This window comes from Tursiops truncatus, chromosome 13, assembly GCF_011762595.2.
Source record: "Tursiops truncatus isolate mTurTru1 chromosome 13, mTurTru1.mat.Y, whole genome shotgun sequence".
Taxonomy (NCBI): domain Eukaryota; kingdom Metazoa; phylum Chordata; class Mammalia; order Artiodactyla; family Delphinidae; genus Tursiops; species Tursiops truncatus.
Window position 1 is genome coordinate 64,424,359 of NC_047046.1, and position 14,866 is coordinate 64,439,224.

A 14,866-nucleotide genomic window follows, 5' to 3' on the forward strand; every position below is an offset into this window, starting at 1 on the left:
GTCATGCTGAAATAAAGCATGGTGACAAAGGTCAATTTTTAGAAACTAAAGGCTCTTCAGAACACCTGGAAGAATCTGAGGTATGAGGAGACACCATGCTTACTTTCAATCACGAAGTCCGCGTTAGTCCAGAGTCAGTCAACTGGACAATTTCTCAAGTACAAACAAATAAACAAACAAATCCAAAATAATGTATGATTAAAGTAAGCAGTGAGTCAAAGGAAAATATCCTGTGCTAAATTCTGAGGATAAATAAACAGACTAAGAACATAAGTTAATTCTAATTGATTGTTAAAAATGAGCCCAGGTCAATAAATGTCTCTAACCAAAGGGCGGAAAGTGAGATCAGAGTTTAAAAAGTGATATGGGGTTGTGATAACCACCAATGACTGGAACACAACAACTAATTATCAGAGCTGCATTGCCCCAAAAGCAAGAATTAAAAGAAAGAATCTAATGTCACTGACTACATAAAAAATGTTCTACTTGAGAGCTGCTAGGGCAATACTGAGCATCCTACCTGAAGACCAAAAAGTAACCATACTCGTTAAATCCTGCAAATGACAGTCATTCATTCATTAATTAGCTTCCTAACCTTAAAGATTTTGCCTTTGGCAAAGAACAGGTAAGGGACGGGAGTTTCTGGTGATGTTCTGACAGCCAGAATAATGGCTCCCCCAAAATATCCACATCCTAACTTCCACGAACCTATGAATATGTTACCTTACGTGGCAAGCGGGACTCTGCGTGGTTGTGATTCAGCTAAGGACCTTGAAATGGGTAGATCATCCTGGATTATTCAGGTAGGGCCAAGGCATTCACAAGGATCCTCACAGTAGAACAGGAAGTCAGAGTGATAAGATGTGAGGAGAACTCAACAACCTACTGTTGCTGGCTTTGAAAGGAAAGGAAGGGGCCATGAGCCAAGGAATGCGGGCAGCTTCTAGCAGCTGGAAAAGGCAAGGAAAGAGACTCTCCTCTAGAGCCTCCAGAAGGGAATGCAGCCCTACTGACATCTTGATTCTAGCCTGGTAAGACCCTGGCTGAACTTCTAACCTACAGAATTGTATAATAGATTTGTGTTGCTTTAAGCCATTAATTTGTGGTAATTTGTTACAGCAGCATTGGGAAACTAATACAATGGTTAACTGCCACAGAAAGAATTCTCTAAAACAGATAACTGCTTTTGAAAAGGGTAGAGTGACCTCTATAAAATGCTCAGCAAATATGTGAATTAAGATTTAGTTTGCATTACTAAGACATAGACCTGCTCTGCTGTAAAAGGCTAACACACAAATTTTAAAACTAGATTTTATAAAAGGGTTGAAAGCAAATACAATTAACTTTGATAGAAAACCTTGGGTTAGAAAACAAAGCAGAACAAGGCATTTTCAGCCAGACAAGAAGGTGATAAAAAGTAAGTAGGAAAATGTGATATTCCTTGCAGATAGCATTTTAAAAGCGACCACCATAGTATCCTTTTCAATAGGCCAGCTAAAAGGCAAGAATCAGCATGTCTTTTAAAGCTCGTATTTACCTGATGATCCTCTGGGCAGCATATTGATGGAGAGAACGAAACTGTGCCGACATATTTGCTAAAGCTGCCAAACAATTTGTGTGAAGGTACTTGTCCTGTCAGAAAACAGCAAGTTTAAAACATACATCGAGTCTTCTCGACATTTTAAGCAAGGTTAACTAGAAGCAAATGTAAACTCAATTGTCACTGATTTTAGAAAGTGCGGATCCACAATCTGTTTTCTCTAATTCCAAAATCCATAAAGCACTGAAAATCCAAAGTTTTTTCACTGCTAGTTTGGAACCAACATCTGGCACAAAAGATAATGATGCTATTTATGGTCTTCATTAAGCCCACCCTGGAGAATACTGAACTATTTTGCTGCAGAAATATTAATGTTTAGTTACAGTGCATGGCTCCAGAACCTCATGGTTACATACAGTGTAGCATACAAACTGTAATTATCTTTCTAAAATCAAAAAATTCTCTGTGCTAAAACACATGTGGCTCCAAGAGTTTCAGATAAAAGACTGTGGAAAGCTAACCTGTGTTAGCCTCCCAGAGGGGCGTAACTGAAAACGGTGCAGTAAATTTGACCACTTCTCTAAGCTATGAATTCTGTATATCGCTTCTCTAGTGACTGGAACTGAAATTTGCTCCCAGGCATAGCAAATACAATCTAGTTGAAATTTTCCTTTTACTCTTTAAAGTATTCTCTTTTTGTCCATTTCTTTCCCATCTGAATTCATATTTTCTTGTGCTTGTATCTTCTTACAGTTTGTTGTTGCTACTTTTAAAAGGTAAACCAGTTTTATCAGTCCAGCAAAGACATACAACATCTTTTAACTAAATGTGCTCCACTGCTTATTTTCTATTACATGTAAAATAGCTCTGATCATACCACCTATGAAATATTAAGAAGCAGACACTTTAAACATTACCTTAGGATCATAATACAGTGACTATATGTTGGTCTATATTTTTCCACCATATTCCATGAGAACGTCTGCACTCTAAATATTGAGATTGCTTTAAACTCTAGTCTTCATTGTACTGTATGTATAAAGGTAGAAAAATAGTTATGGAATACTTACTCTTGTCCTTGTCATGTTGTACTGAATAGTTCTTATTACAACCAGTATCAGGAGACTCCCCAGTGAAATTTCAGTTAAAACCCGTTCTGAATACCAAGTAATATTTTTTAACATCTGTAATAGGGAAGAAAAGTTTAAGTAAATATGATTGCTTTAGGGAAAAAGGGATTATCCATGTCTACAATTTCTAACAAGCTGTGGCTTTGCTCTGAAGGTGAGTTAAACAGTATATAAAAGTAAACTGTGAGAATTTCAGTTCAAGATAGTGAAACTGTGCTGATGTATTTTCTTCTTCTTCCTTCTTAAATATAAAAGAAAAAAAACCAGACGATGCTATCATTAAAAGACAAAAAGGAGCTATATTTTAAAAGGTATGGCACATAGAACAAGTGTGACAGAAAAACCATCAGAGGTCAGTAGTTTGAAAGCAAAAATAAGAAAACTGAGGAGTCTCTTGAAAAAGTGGAGCTATCGTAACAACCACAGAAAATCTCTACCCTTGGGTCGAGGAGAGGCCAAGAATGCAAATTAGCCAAGATCTTCAAGAAGAGACGCGCCCATGCTCTGCTCCAGCTCCGGTGCTCACCTCCAGGCCTTGGTAAGAAAAACTGTCTAGCTTCAGTTGGTGCAGTTCCACAGACTTGTAACATGGGCATCAGAGAGAGAAAAACTGGGCAGCACAGCAGCCAATGCTGGGTTGCCACAATGAAGGAGGCAAAATGCACAAAAACCAACAGGCTCATCTGGCACCAGAACTCCTCGAATGTTCTCTTCCATTGAGGTCACCCTACTTCTTTTCTCCTTGACGCATGAAGCCAATGTGCCACATTCTTTCCATCCATGCCTGAAAAAGGACAAGACTTCTGGCTGATTCCCACCCTCTCCACTAAGAAGATAAGCCCCCCTGTAGAGCACAGCAGACCTCCATCATTCATACCTTCCAAAGGAGGTCTCACCACCTTTCAAAATAAGTGAATCTAGACTTTCATTTGTAATTATGAATGGACAAGAAGCCACCAAAAACGTAGAGAAATCCAACAGTGAAAAAGATATGCTGAATCTAATCAAGCCTCTGTTCTAATTGCCAGCATATACGAAATACAGAGGACAGAAAAACACGATAAATAACACAATGATATAATCATCCAAAGCCAAATGTATGAAATTCTACTAAACAAATAAGGCCGTTTCTACAAAAAGTGAATGGTGTAATAAGGTGGGAGAGGGAGAGACTGTTACAGATAACAGTCAAGAACTAAATGCTTTGGAAACTCATTCAAACCAACCAACTCAAGGAAGACATTTTAAAGATAATTGAGAGAAAACTGAATATTAGCAGGAATTTTAAAAATATCGTTGGGCTTCCCTGGTGGCGCAGTGGTTAAGAATCTGCTTGCCAATGCAGGGGACACAGGTTCAATCCCTGGTCTGGGAAGATCCCACATGCCGCGGAGCAACTAAGCCCATGCGCCACAACTACTGAGCCTGCACTCTAGAGCCCGTGAGCCACAACTACTGGGCCTGTGCTCTAGAGCCCGCGAGCAGCAAATGCTGAGCCCACGTGCCACAACTACTGAAGCCCATGCGCCTAGAGCCCATGCTCCGCAACAAAAGAAGCCATCGTAATGAGAAGGTTGCAGGCACCGCAACAAAGAGTAGCCCCTGCTCGCCAAAACTAGGGAAAGCCCGCACAGCAACGAAGACACAATGCAGCCAAAAATAAATAAATTTACTAAAAAAAATAAATAAAATAAAATATCGTTGGCTTTGTTGGATGTGATAATGGTATTATGTTTATTTTTTTATGCCTATATTTATCAAAGTGACATACTTAAATATCTACAAATGAAATTTTATATATATATGATTTACAAGATTAAAAAAATATAGTTTAGCCAAAATATAAAAAGCAGAGGGGGTGGAGTGGGTAGATGAAATGAGAACAGAAGAATATTGATGAATCCATGGGCATTCATTATACTATTTTTTCCAATTATGCTTACATTTAATGTGTTCATAATTAAAAGCTTATTAAATAAATAATAAGAAAATGAATAAATGTGAAACTAAACAAGCAGAACAAACATACCCCCAATTAAACAAAGATAATTTAAGAGGCTGAGGAAAAGTTTTTGAAATTCTAATTAGTATCTTCGGTGAGAGTTGACAGAATACTGTATCCATAAAATAAGAACAGGCTACTATGAAAAATGCGAATCACAGAATGAAGAAAAGCTACTGAACATTAAAAATATGATGACTGAGACTTAAAAGAGAGGAGGGCTTCTCTGGTGGCGCAGTGGTTAAGAATCCACCTGCCAATGCGGGGGACACAGGTTCGAGCCCTGGTCCAGGAAGATCCCACAAGCTGTGGAGCAACTAAGCCCGCGTGCCGCAACTACTGAAGCCCACGCGCCTAGAGCCCGTGCTCCGCAACAAGAGAAGCCACTGCAATGAGAAGCCCGTGTACCGTAACGAAGAGTAACCCCCACTTGCCACAATTAGAGAAAGCCCGCATGCAGCAATGAAGACCCAACATAGCCAAATAAATAAAATTGAATTTAAAAAAAAAAGAGAAAGAAATTAGCAGAATGGGTGCTATGGAAAACAGAACTTGGGATGTGAAAGACAAAACTGAGAAATTCCCTCAGACAACAGCAGTATAAGGCAAAAAGACAATATATAAGAGAAAAGTGGAGATCCAGTATATACCTAATAAGAGTTCCAGGAGGAACAGACTAAAATCGACCCTTGAACAACATGGGTTTGAACTGCATGGGTCCATTTATATGTGGATATTTTTTTCAGTAAGTATATAGTCAGCCCTCCATATCCACAGGTTGCATCCTCAGATACTGAGGGCCAACTATGGGACTTGATCATCTGTGGGTTTGGGTATCCAGGGCGGGTCTTGGAACCAATCTCCCGCCGATACCAAGGGAGGACTGTAGAAGCAAAAGAGAAAAATTAGTAATAGGGCTTCCCTGGTGGCGCAGTGGTTAAGAATCCGCCTGCCAATGCAGGGGACACTGGTTCGAGCCCTGGTCCGGGAAGATTCCACATGCTACAGAGCACCTAGGCCCGTGCGCCACAACTACTGAGCCTGCACTCTAGAGCCCGCGAGCCACAACTACTGAAGCCCACGCACCGAGAGCCCATGCTCCGCAACAAGAGAAGCCACCGCAATGAGAAGCCTGTGCACTGCAACGAAGAGTAACCCCCACTCACCACAACTAGAGAAAGCCTGCGTGCAGCAACGAAGACCCAACACAGCCAAAAATAATAAATAAATAAATTTATTTAAAAGTTTTTTTTAAAAAAGAAAAATTAGTAACAAAATTTCTTTGAGAGGAAGAGAAATTTGTAACACTTTAAGCAAAAATATTGAAAAAAAATCAAAATTTATTCTGATAAGATTTCTGAATCAACAGTATATGAGAAAATCCATTGGCTTCTAGCCAGAAGAAACATGCCAAAATCTATTGGCTTCTCGACAGAAGAAACATGTTATCACCAAAAGAAAGAAAGGTAGACTAACATAAGATTTCTCATCTTGAACACTATATATCTGAAGGACAACAGTAACAATGTCTACAAATGTTTGAGGAATAGATTATCATTCTAGAATTCTATATCTAGAGAAGCTACCACACAAGGATACAGAAAAGTGAAGACTTTTAAGTATGCAAAGACTCAGCATGAACCACCCATGCACTATTTCTGGGGAAAAAACAAACCACCACACATGTAAGTGCTTAGCTGCCCCTCCTCACCACTGTAATGACAACAACAAAACCATAACAGCCAGATAAAGTCAAGGAAGGAAAATATGGACTACTAAACAACAACAACCGCCCCCCAAAAAACCCACAATTATAATTCATGAAATGAGGAAAATATAATTAAATCTAAATAATATGGTTGACCTTAATTCTTTGCTAAGATAAAATAAATATTTCTCTGCTAAGTCTGCCTCCCTGCAAATTCCAAACAATATTAAAAATGAGAAAGGGGGCATGGAAGCAGATAAGCATTAAAAAGTAAAGAAATACTGTCTTCAACTTCATGTAAGTGCCCACAAGTGCCTCCACAACAGATTTTTACGCAGTTCAACTCTTTGACAAGAGACCCATGTCACCTAGAGTCCGCCATTTGGGTTACAAATAACCCAACAGTGACCTGTGCTGGAGGCTCCACTCAGAGGATGGCATGTACAAATGCCCACTACATGGTAGCTGAGTACTGTTTGTGAAGTAGAAAATGTAACACTTTAAGCATTTCCATTTATTCATGACTAATAATGACCTTAATCAACTAGAAGAGACAACCTATGTGTAAAACAAATGATAGAAGCTGAAAATACTCAGAACAATGAGATTTGCCAGTTGAATCTTTATAAAGGAATGATGCAATGCTCAGTCCCTCTGATTTACTCTGTAAGGCTGCAGTTCTCAAAATGTGGTCCTGAGACATTTCTGGAGCATTCTCAAGGTCAAATCTATTTTCACAATAATACCAAGACATTACTTTCCACTCTCATTCTCTCGTAAGTATGTAGTTCAGCTTTCCAGAGGCTACATAACATGTCTAATAGCACAACAAATTTAATACAGAGGGAGACATGAGAATCTAAGGCAAAAATGTAAAACAATGCCACTCTCTTGCTAAACTTTTGTTTGTGGAAAATAGTTACTTTCATAAAAATATGTTACTGATGCTAACACGTAATGGGGTTTATTATCATAATAATTATTTCTAAATGAACTAATCAGATATTTTAAAAATATGTCCGTTTTAATTTCCAATACAGTAAATGTAGCGAACAATAATCCACATAAAGACATTATGTCGTGTCCTAAACTACTTTTAAGTGTAAAGACCACAAGGTTAAGACCACTGTTCTGTCTCCAAGGGAATACTAACGCAGGACACTCGTTAGGCAACTTGACTAGTGAGAGGAGTCTCTGTCTTTTAAAAGGTCACACTTGAGCATACACACATTTGAGCATAGTTTGGTTTCTCCTCTCTCTTGGCTCCTGTGTTTAGAAATAAATTATCATAAGCCACCTTATTTGAAGCCAAGGTCATTGGTTCTTAGTGTTTACTTGTGCGTGTCTACTATGTAACTGGATGGAAGAAGTGTTTTGAATAAAAGTAGTCTTATTCATTTAACATTCAACAAATATTTAATGAGTATCCACATAGTAAACTTATGATGTTACTATGAAAATCAGAAATCCAATTTGGCATTTACATAAAGGTCTGTCTTTTCTTCCTGTGAAAAATAAGTCATTATCTGTAAATTCTGGTAGTGTTTAAGAAAAATTAAAAATAACTAGCTATAGAGCTCGCACAGCTTCCCAGGGGACATTAATGCATACTAGGCAGCATACAGAAAACTTTCTTGGTAACCTGGCTGTAGTTCTTGACCTATTTATTTGGTTCTTATAAAAAAAATTCCTCATCTCTTACATTCAACGTCCATACAGTTTAATAGCTGTAGACTGTTATCATCTTGATTATACATTACATACATTTAACATTTTATGCCAAAATAACTCAAACATGTAGAAGGAAACTCCTCAAGGATCTGAAAATATCTTCCTTCTCAAAAAGTATATGAGAATTGTTTGTGGTTCTAGGTCTTCTTTTCAGCTTCTTCCCCCCATAGGATTTGTTTTCATTGAATATATCTCTTCCATATGTTATAAAGGCTACAATATTATATAGTAACATATTATATAATGTCAACTCTTTAAAAAATTAAATATATATAGAAAAGCACAAAGAATAATGAACTTCCATACTCCCACAAATGACATTAACATTTTATTAACATTAACATTTAACGTTAATGTTAATGTTTTGTATTTTAAGATGAAAATCTCATTTTATTCCCCCAAAGAGGGACAACCACTATCTTGAGTTCAGTATATATCTTTCCCGTCCATTTCAAATACTTTATATGTACACACACAAACACACACACACACACACAACCAAAAACCAGCATTCCTTTGTATATTTTCTACTTTACATAAACAGTATCATAATGTATCAGGTTGAATAGTGGCCTCCAAATTCATGTCACCCAAAACCTGTGAACGTGACCTTTATTGGAAATAAGGTCTTTGTAGACACAATCAAGTTAAGATGACATTATACTGGATTAGGGTGGGCCCTAAATCCTATATGACTGGTGTCCTTATAAGAGAAGGAGGAGAGACAGACAAGTACATGAGAAAAGGCCATGTGAGACCAACGCAGAGGCTGGATGCATCTGCAAGCCAAAGAACACCAAGGAATGATGACCAGAGGCTAGAAGGAGGCAAGGAATCACTCCCCTAGATCCTGCAGAGACAGCATGGTCCTGCCGACACCTTGCTTTTGGACTTCTAGTCTCCACAACAGTAACAAGCAATTTCTGTTGTTTTAAGCCACCCAGTTTGTTATGGCAGCACTAGTAAACTGATACATTTAAGTATTCGTTTGCATCCAAATTTTTTCACTCAATAGGTCTTTGCAACTCCTCTATATTGATAGATATATATAAGAAGAATTATGTTTACCACATACGCCAAGGTCTAATAGTACTAGTTGTTTTTTTAACGAACTGCTTCTATACTAGTTAGTAAATAGCTGCTGCCCCAAGACACTCCTCCAGGACTTCCTCGTGGTTTGGCAATTAATGTACAGCAGAGGACAAAGGATATATGGACAACAGCCATTTTTACTGGATGATTTTGATGCCATGACAGTTAAATAGTTGAAAACCACCTCTACTTCATTCCATCCAAGCACGGTACAGTCTTGTGCCAATAGGTCACATTTTTTTATCCACGCTTCTATTATGGAAATTTAGGTTATTTCCAGTTTTTTCCCTATTAAAATAAATGTTACAATATAGATCCTTACCCTCATTATCCAAAATCTCACGACATTAAACTCAGAAACCAGAGAGTCCTTACTCTCCATACTTGTAGTATCTGGCCATTAATTACCTAAAGTCAGGAATTACACAGATTTTGAAAACAAAAATATTTGTAAAATCCCTGTTATACGTTACCCAGTGTGTGGTACTCAGTGACTTCACAAGCACTTCAGCAAGAGTTTGTTAGGAAGCAGAATTACTAAGTCATTGAGCACCTCCTTTTAAAAAGATATGTATAGAGGCTAAACAATACACTACTAAATAACCAAGAGATCACTGAAGAAATCAAAGAGGAAATCAAAAAATACCTAAAAACAACGACAATGAAAATACGACCCAAAACCTATGGGATGCAACAAAAGCAGTTCTAAGAGGGAAGTTTATAGCAATACAATCTTACCTCAAGAAACAAGAAACATCTCAAGTAAACAACCTAACCTTACACCTAAAGCAATTAGAGAAAGAAGAACAAAAAACCCTCAAAGTTAGCAGAAGGAAAGAAATCATAAAGATCAGATCACAAATAAATGAAAAAGAAATGAAGGAAACAATAGCAAAGATCAATAAAACTAAAAGCTGGTTCACTGAGAAGATAAACAAAATTGATAAAACATTAGCCAGGCTCAACAAGAAAAAAAGGAAAAAGACTCAAATCAATAGAATTAGAAATGAAAAAGGAGAAGTGACTGACACTGCAGAAATACAAAGGATCATGAGAGATTACTAGAAGCAACTATAAGCCAATAAAATGGAAAACCTGGAAGAAATGCACAAATTCTTAGAAAAACACAACCTTCCTAGATTGAACCAGGAAGAAACAGAAAAAATAAATAGACCAATCACAAGCACTGAAATTGAAACTGTGAGTAAAAATCTTCCAGCAAACAAAAGCCCAGGACCAGATGGGTACACAGGCGAATTCTACCAAACATTTAGAGAAGAGCTAACACCTATCCTTCTCAAACTCTTCCAAAATATAGCAGAGGGAGAAACACTCCCAAACTCATTCTACGAGGCCACCATCACTCTGATACTGAAAGCAGACAAAGATGTCACAAAAAAAGAAAACTACAGGGCAATATCACTGATGAACACAGATGCAAAAATCCTCAACAAAATACTAGCAAACAGAATCCAACAGCACATTAAAAGGATCATACACCATGATCAAGTGGGGTTTATCCCAGGAATGCAAGGATTCTTCAATATACGCAAATCAATCAGTGTGATAAACCATATTAACAAACCGAAGGATAAAAACCATATGATCATCTCAATAGATGCAGAAAAAGCTTTCGACAAAATTCAACACACATTTTTGATAAAAACACTCCAGAAAGTAGGCATAGAGGAAACTTATCTCAACAAAATAGAGGCCATAAATGACAAACCCACAGCCAACATTGTTCTCAAAGGTGAAAAACTGAAACCATTTCCACTAAGATCAGGAACACAACAAGGTTGCCCACTCTCACCACTATTATTCAGCATAGTTTTGGATGTTTTAGCCACAGCAATCAGAGAAGATAAAGAAACAAAAGGAATCCAAATCGGAAAGGAAGAAGTAAAACTGTCACTGTTTGCAGATGGCATGATACTAAACATAGAGAATCCTAAAGATGCTACCAGAAAACTACTAGAGCTAGCCAATGAAATTGCTTGCATTCCTATACACTACTGATGAAAAATCTGAAAGAGAAATTAAGGAAACACTCCCATTTACCACTGCAACAAAAAGAATAAAATACCTAGGAATAAACCTACCTAAGGATATAAAAGATCTGGTTGCAGAAAATTATAAAACACTGGTGAAGGAAATTAAAGATGATACAAACAGATGGAGAGAAATACCATGTTCTTGGATTGGAAAAATCAACATTGTGAAAATGACTAAACTACCCAAAGCAATCTACAGATGCAATGCAATCCGTATCAAACTACCAATGGCATTTTTCACAGAAGTAGAACAAAAAATTTCACAGTTTGTATGAAAACACAAAAGACCCTGAACAGCCAAAGCAATCTTGAGAAAGAAAAACGGAGCTGGAGGAATCAGGCTCCCAGACTTCAGACTATACTACAAAGCTACAGTAATCAAGACAGTATGGTACTGGCACAAAAACAGAAATATAGATCAATGGAACAGGATAGAAAGCCCAGAGATAAACCCATGCACATATGGTCACCTTATCCTTGATAAAGGAGGCAAGAATATACAATGGAGAAAAGACAGCCTCTTCAATAAGTGGTGCTGGGAAAACTGGACAGCTACATGTAAAAGAATGAAATTAGAACACGCCCTAACACCATACACAAAAATAACCTTAAAATGGATTAAAGACCTAAATGTAAGGCCAGAAACTATCAAACTCTTAGAGGAAAACATAGGCAGGACACTCTACAACATAAATCACAGCAAGACCCTTTTTGACCCACTTCCTAGAGAAATGGAAATAAAAACAAAAATAAACAAATGGGACCTAATGAAACTTAAAAGCTTTTGCACAGCAAAGGAAACCATAAACAAGACCAAAAGACGACCCTCAGAATGGGAGAAAATATTTGCAAATGAAGCAACTGACAAAGGATTAATCTCCAAAATTTACAAGCAGCTCATGTAGCTCAATATCAAAAAAACAAACAACCCAATCCAAAAATGGGCAGAAGACCTAAACAGACATTTATCCAGATAAAATATACAGATTGCCAACAAACACATGAAAGGATGCTCAACATCACTAATCATTAGAGAAATGCAAATCAAAACTACAATGACGTATCACCTCACACCAGTCAGAATGGCCATCATCAAAAAATCTACAAACAATAAATGCTGGAGAGGGTGTTGAGAAAAGGGAACCCTTTTGTACTGTTGATGGGAATGTAAATTGATACAGCCACTATGGAGAACAGCATGGAAGTTCCTCAAAAAAACTAAAAATCGAACTACCATATGACCCAGCAATCCCACTACTGGGCATATACCCTGAGGAAACCATAATTCAAAGAGAGTCATGGATCACAATGTTCATTGCAGCTCTATTTACAATAGCCAGGTCTTGGAAGCCACCTAAGTGTCCACTGACAGATGAATGGATAAAGAAGATCTGGCACATATACACAATGGAATATTACTCTGCCATAAAAAGAAACAAAATTGAGTTATTTGTAGTGAGGTGGATGGACCTAGAGTCTATCATAGAGAGTGGAGTAAGTCAGAAAGAGAAAAACAAATACCGTATGCTAACACATATATATGGAATCTAAAAAGAAAAAGAAAAAAAAAAAGGTTCTGAAGAACCTAGGGGCAGGACAGGAATAAAGACACAGACATAGAGAATGGACTTGAGGACACGGGGAAGGGGAAGGGTAAGCTGGGACGAAGTGAGAAAATGGCATGGACATACATACACTACCAAATGTAAAATAGATAGCTAGTGGGAAGCAGCCACATAGCACAGGGAGATCAGCTTGGTGCTTTGTGACCACCTAGAGGGGTGAGACAGGGATGGGATGGTGGGGGAGAGACACTAGATGGAGGGGATATAGGGATATATGTATACGTATAGCTGACTCACCTTGTTATACAGCAGAAACTAAGACACTATTGTAAAGCAATTATACTCCAGTAAAGACGTTAAAAAAAAAAATGTATGTTTTGATCAGTATTAACTAAAAACCACAGAGCAACACAGTAGCACCAGCCACAAGTGGGGATTTAAATTCAAATTTAATAAAATTAAAAATTCAATCCCTCAGTCACACTGGTCAGATTTCAAGTGCTGCCATTATCAGACAGTGCAGTTGCAGCAGATTTCTATCAACACAGAAAGTTCAACTGAATAGCCTGGTATAGAGAACACCACTGTATCCATCATCCAGTTTTAGCAAATGTTAATATTTTTGCTTTTGAAGCACCTAAAGCCCCCCAGCTACTCCTCACTGACCCTCTAACCTCTGACAACACTCTCCTAAATTTGGTACTTCATTACCATGAATATTTTTGAATTTATTATTGTCAATACATATAGCTCTGTTTCATTCACTGTAGCTCCTCTGCAGTATTTCATTTATGTTATCAGGTGTTTGCAAGTTTTGAACACTACAAACAATCCTACAATGAACACTGCTTCAAACGTGCTCTTGTGAATCTATGGAAAAGTTTTTCCTAGGACTCAAACCAGGAAATGGAATTGCTCAGAGGTAGAGTATTTACTTCTGCAGGTAATTTGAGGAATGTGAAAGGCCAAATTCCTCACAAAAGTGGTTCTACCAGTTTATACTATCACCACCAGTATATGAGAGTTCTCTTTTTCTGTATTCTCACCTGATATATGAGATCTCATAATTTTTGCCAATCTGATGAGTACAGAATATTTCAGTTATCTTAATTAGCACGATCCCGAAAAATCATCAGGTTGAGCATTAAAAATGCTCAAATTAAACCTTTAAAAATGCTTAGTGGGGGAAATTCCCCAGCAGTCCAGCGGTTAGGACTCCACGCTTTCACTGCCAGTCGCCTGGGGTGAGGGCCCGGGGTCAATCCCTGGTCAGTGAACTAGGATCCCACAAGCCTCACAGCACAGCCAAAACGAAACAAAAAACTTGTTTAAAAATAATAATAATAATAATAATGCTTACCAGTCATTCAGGTTTTTTATTGTTCTTCTATTACTTTGCCCATTATTCTAGCAATACTTTGCTTTTGTGACTGATTATAAGGATTCTTTATAAATTAAAAATGCTGGGACTTCCCTGGTAGCGCAGTGGTTAAGAATCCGCCCGCCAATGCACTGGACTGGGTTCGAGCCCTGGTCCGGGAAGATCCCACATGCCGCGCAGCAACTAAGCCCGTGTGCTACAACTACTGAGCCTGCGCTCTAGAGCCCGCATGCCACAACTACTGAAGTCTGCGCGCCTAGAGCCTGTGCTCCGCAACAAGAGAAGCCACTGCAATGAGAAGCCCCCACTCACTGCAACTAGAGAAAGCCTGCGCACAGCAACGAAGACCCAACGCAGACAAAAATAAATAAATAAATAATAAATTTATTTAAAAAAGAAATTAAAATGTTAACTCTGTCTTCCTGTCTGCGTCTTGTTTTCACTTGCTGTAACAGTGAAAATTTTCATTTTCATGAAATTCATTCATTTTAATGTAGTCAAACTTATTAATCTTTTCATTCATGGTTTATACATTTTATGCTTAAGAAATTCCTTTCTCAAGTTCATAGTAATATTACCCTTTAATTTCTCTTTGAAGATTTTAAAATGGAGCTTTTCACATCTAGGTCTTATTAATCCAAGTGGAATTCTTCTTTGTATGTG

The 14,866-nt window shown here is 37.8% G+C and overlaps 1 protein-coding gene across 2 annotated transcripts in view; it reads right to left on the minus strand.

Annotated features, from left to right (window-relative positions):
- Positions 1-14,866, minus strand: part of DYM (dymeclin) — a 372,239-nt gene that overhangs the window by 210,996 nt on the left and 146,377 nt on the right. For both annotated transcript variants that reach the window (XM_073790708.1, XM_019937032.3), the window contains exons 12-13: positions 2,611-2,724; positions 1,538-1,632 (exon numbers count right to left, since the gene is read on the minus strand). In XM_073790708.1, the coding sequence (XP_073646809.1) occupies positions 1,538-1,632; positions 2,611-2,724 (209 nt within the window). The remainder of the gene's footprint in view (positions 1-1,537; positions 1,633-2,610; positions 2,725-14,866) is intronic.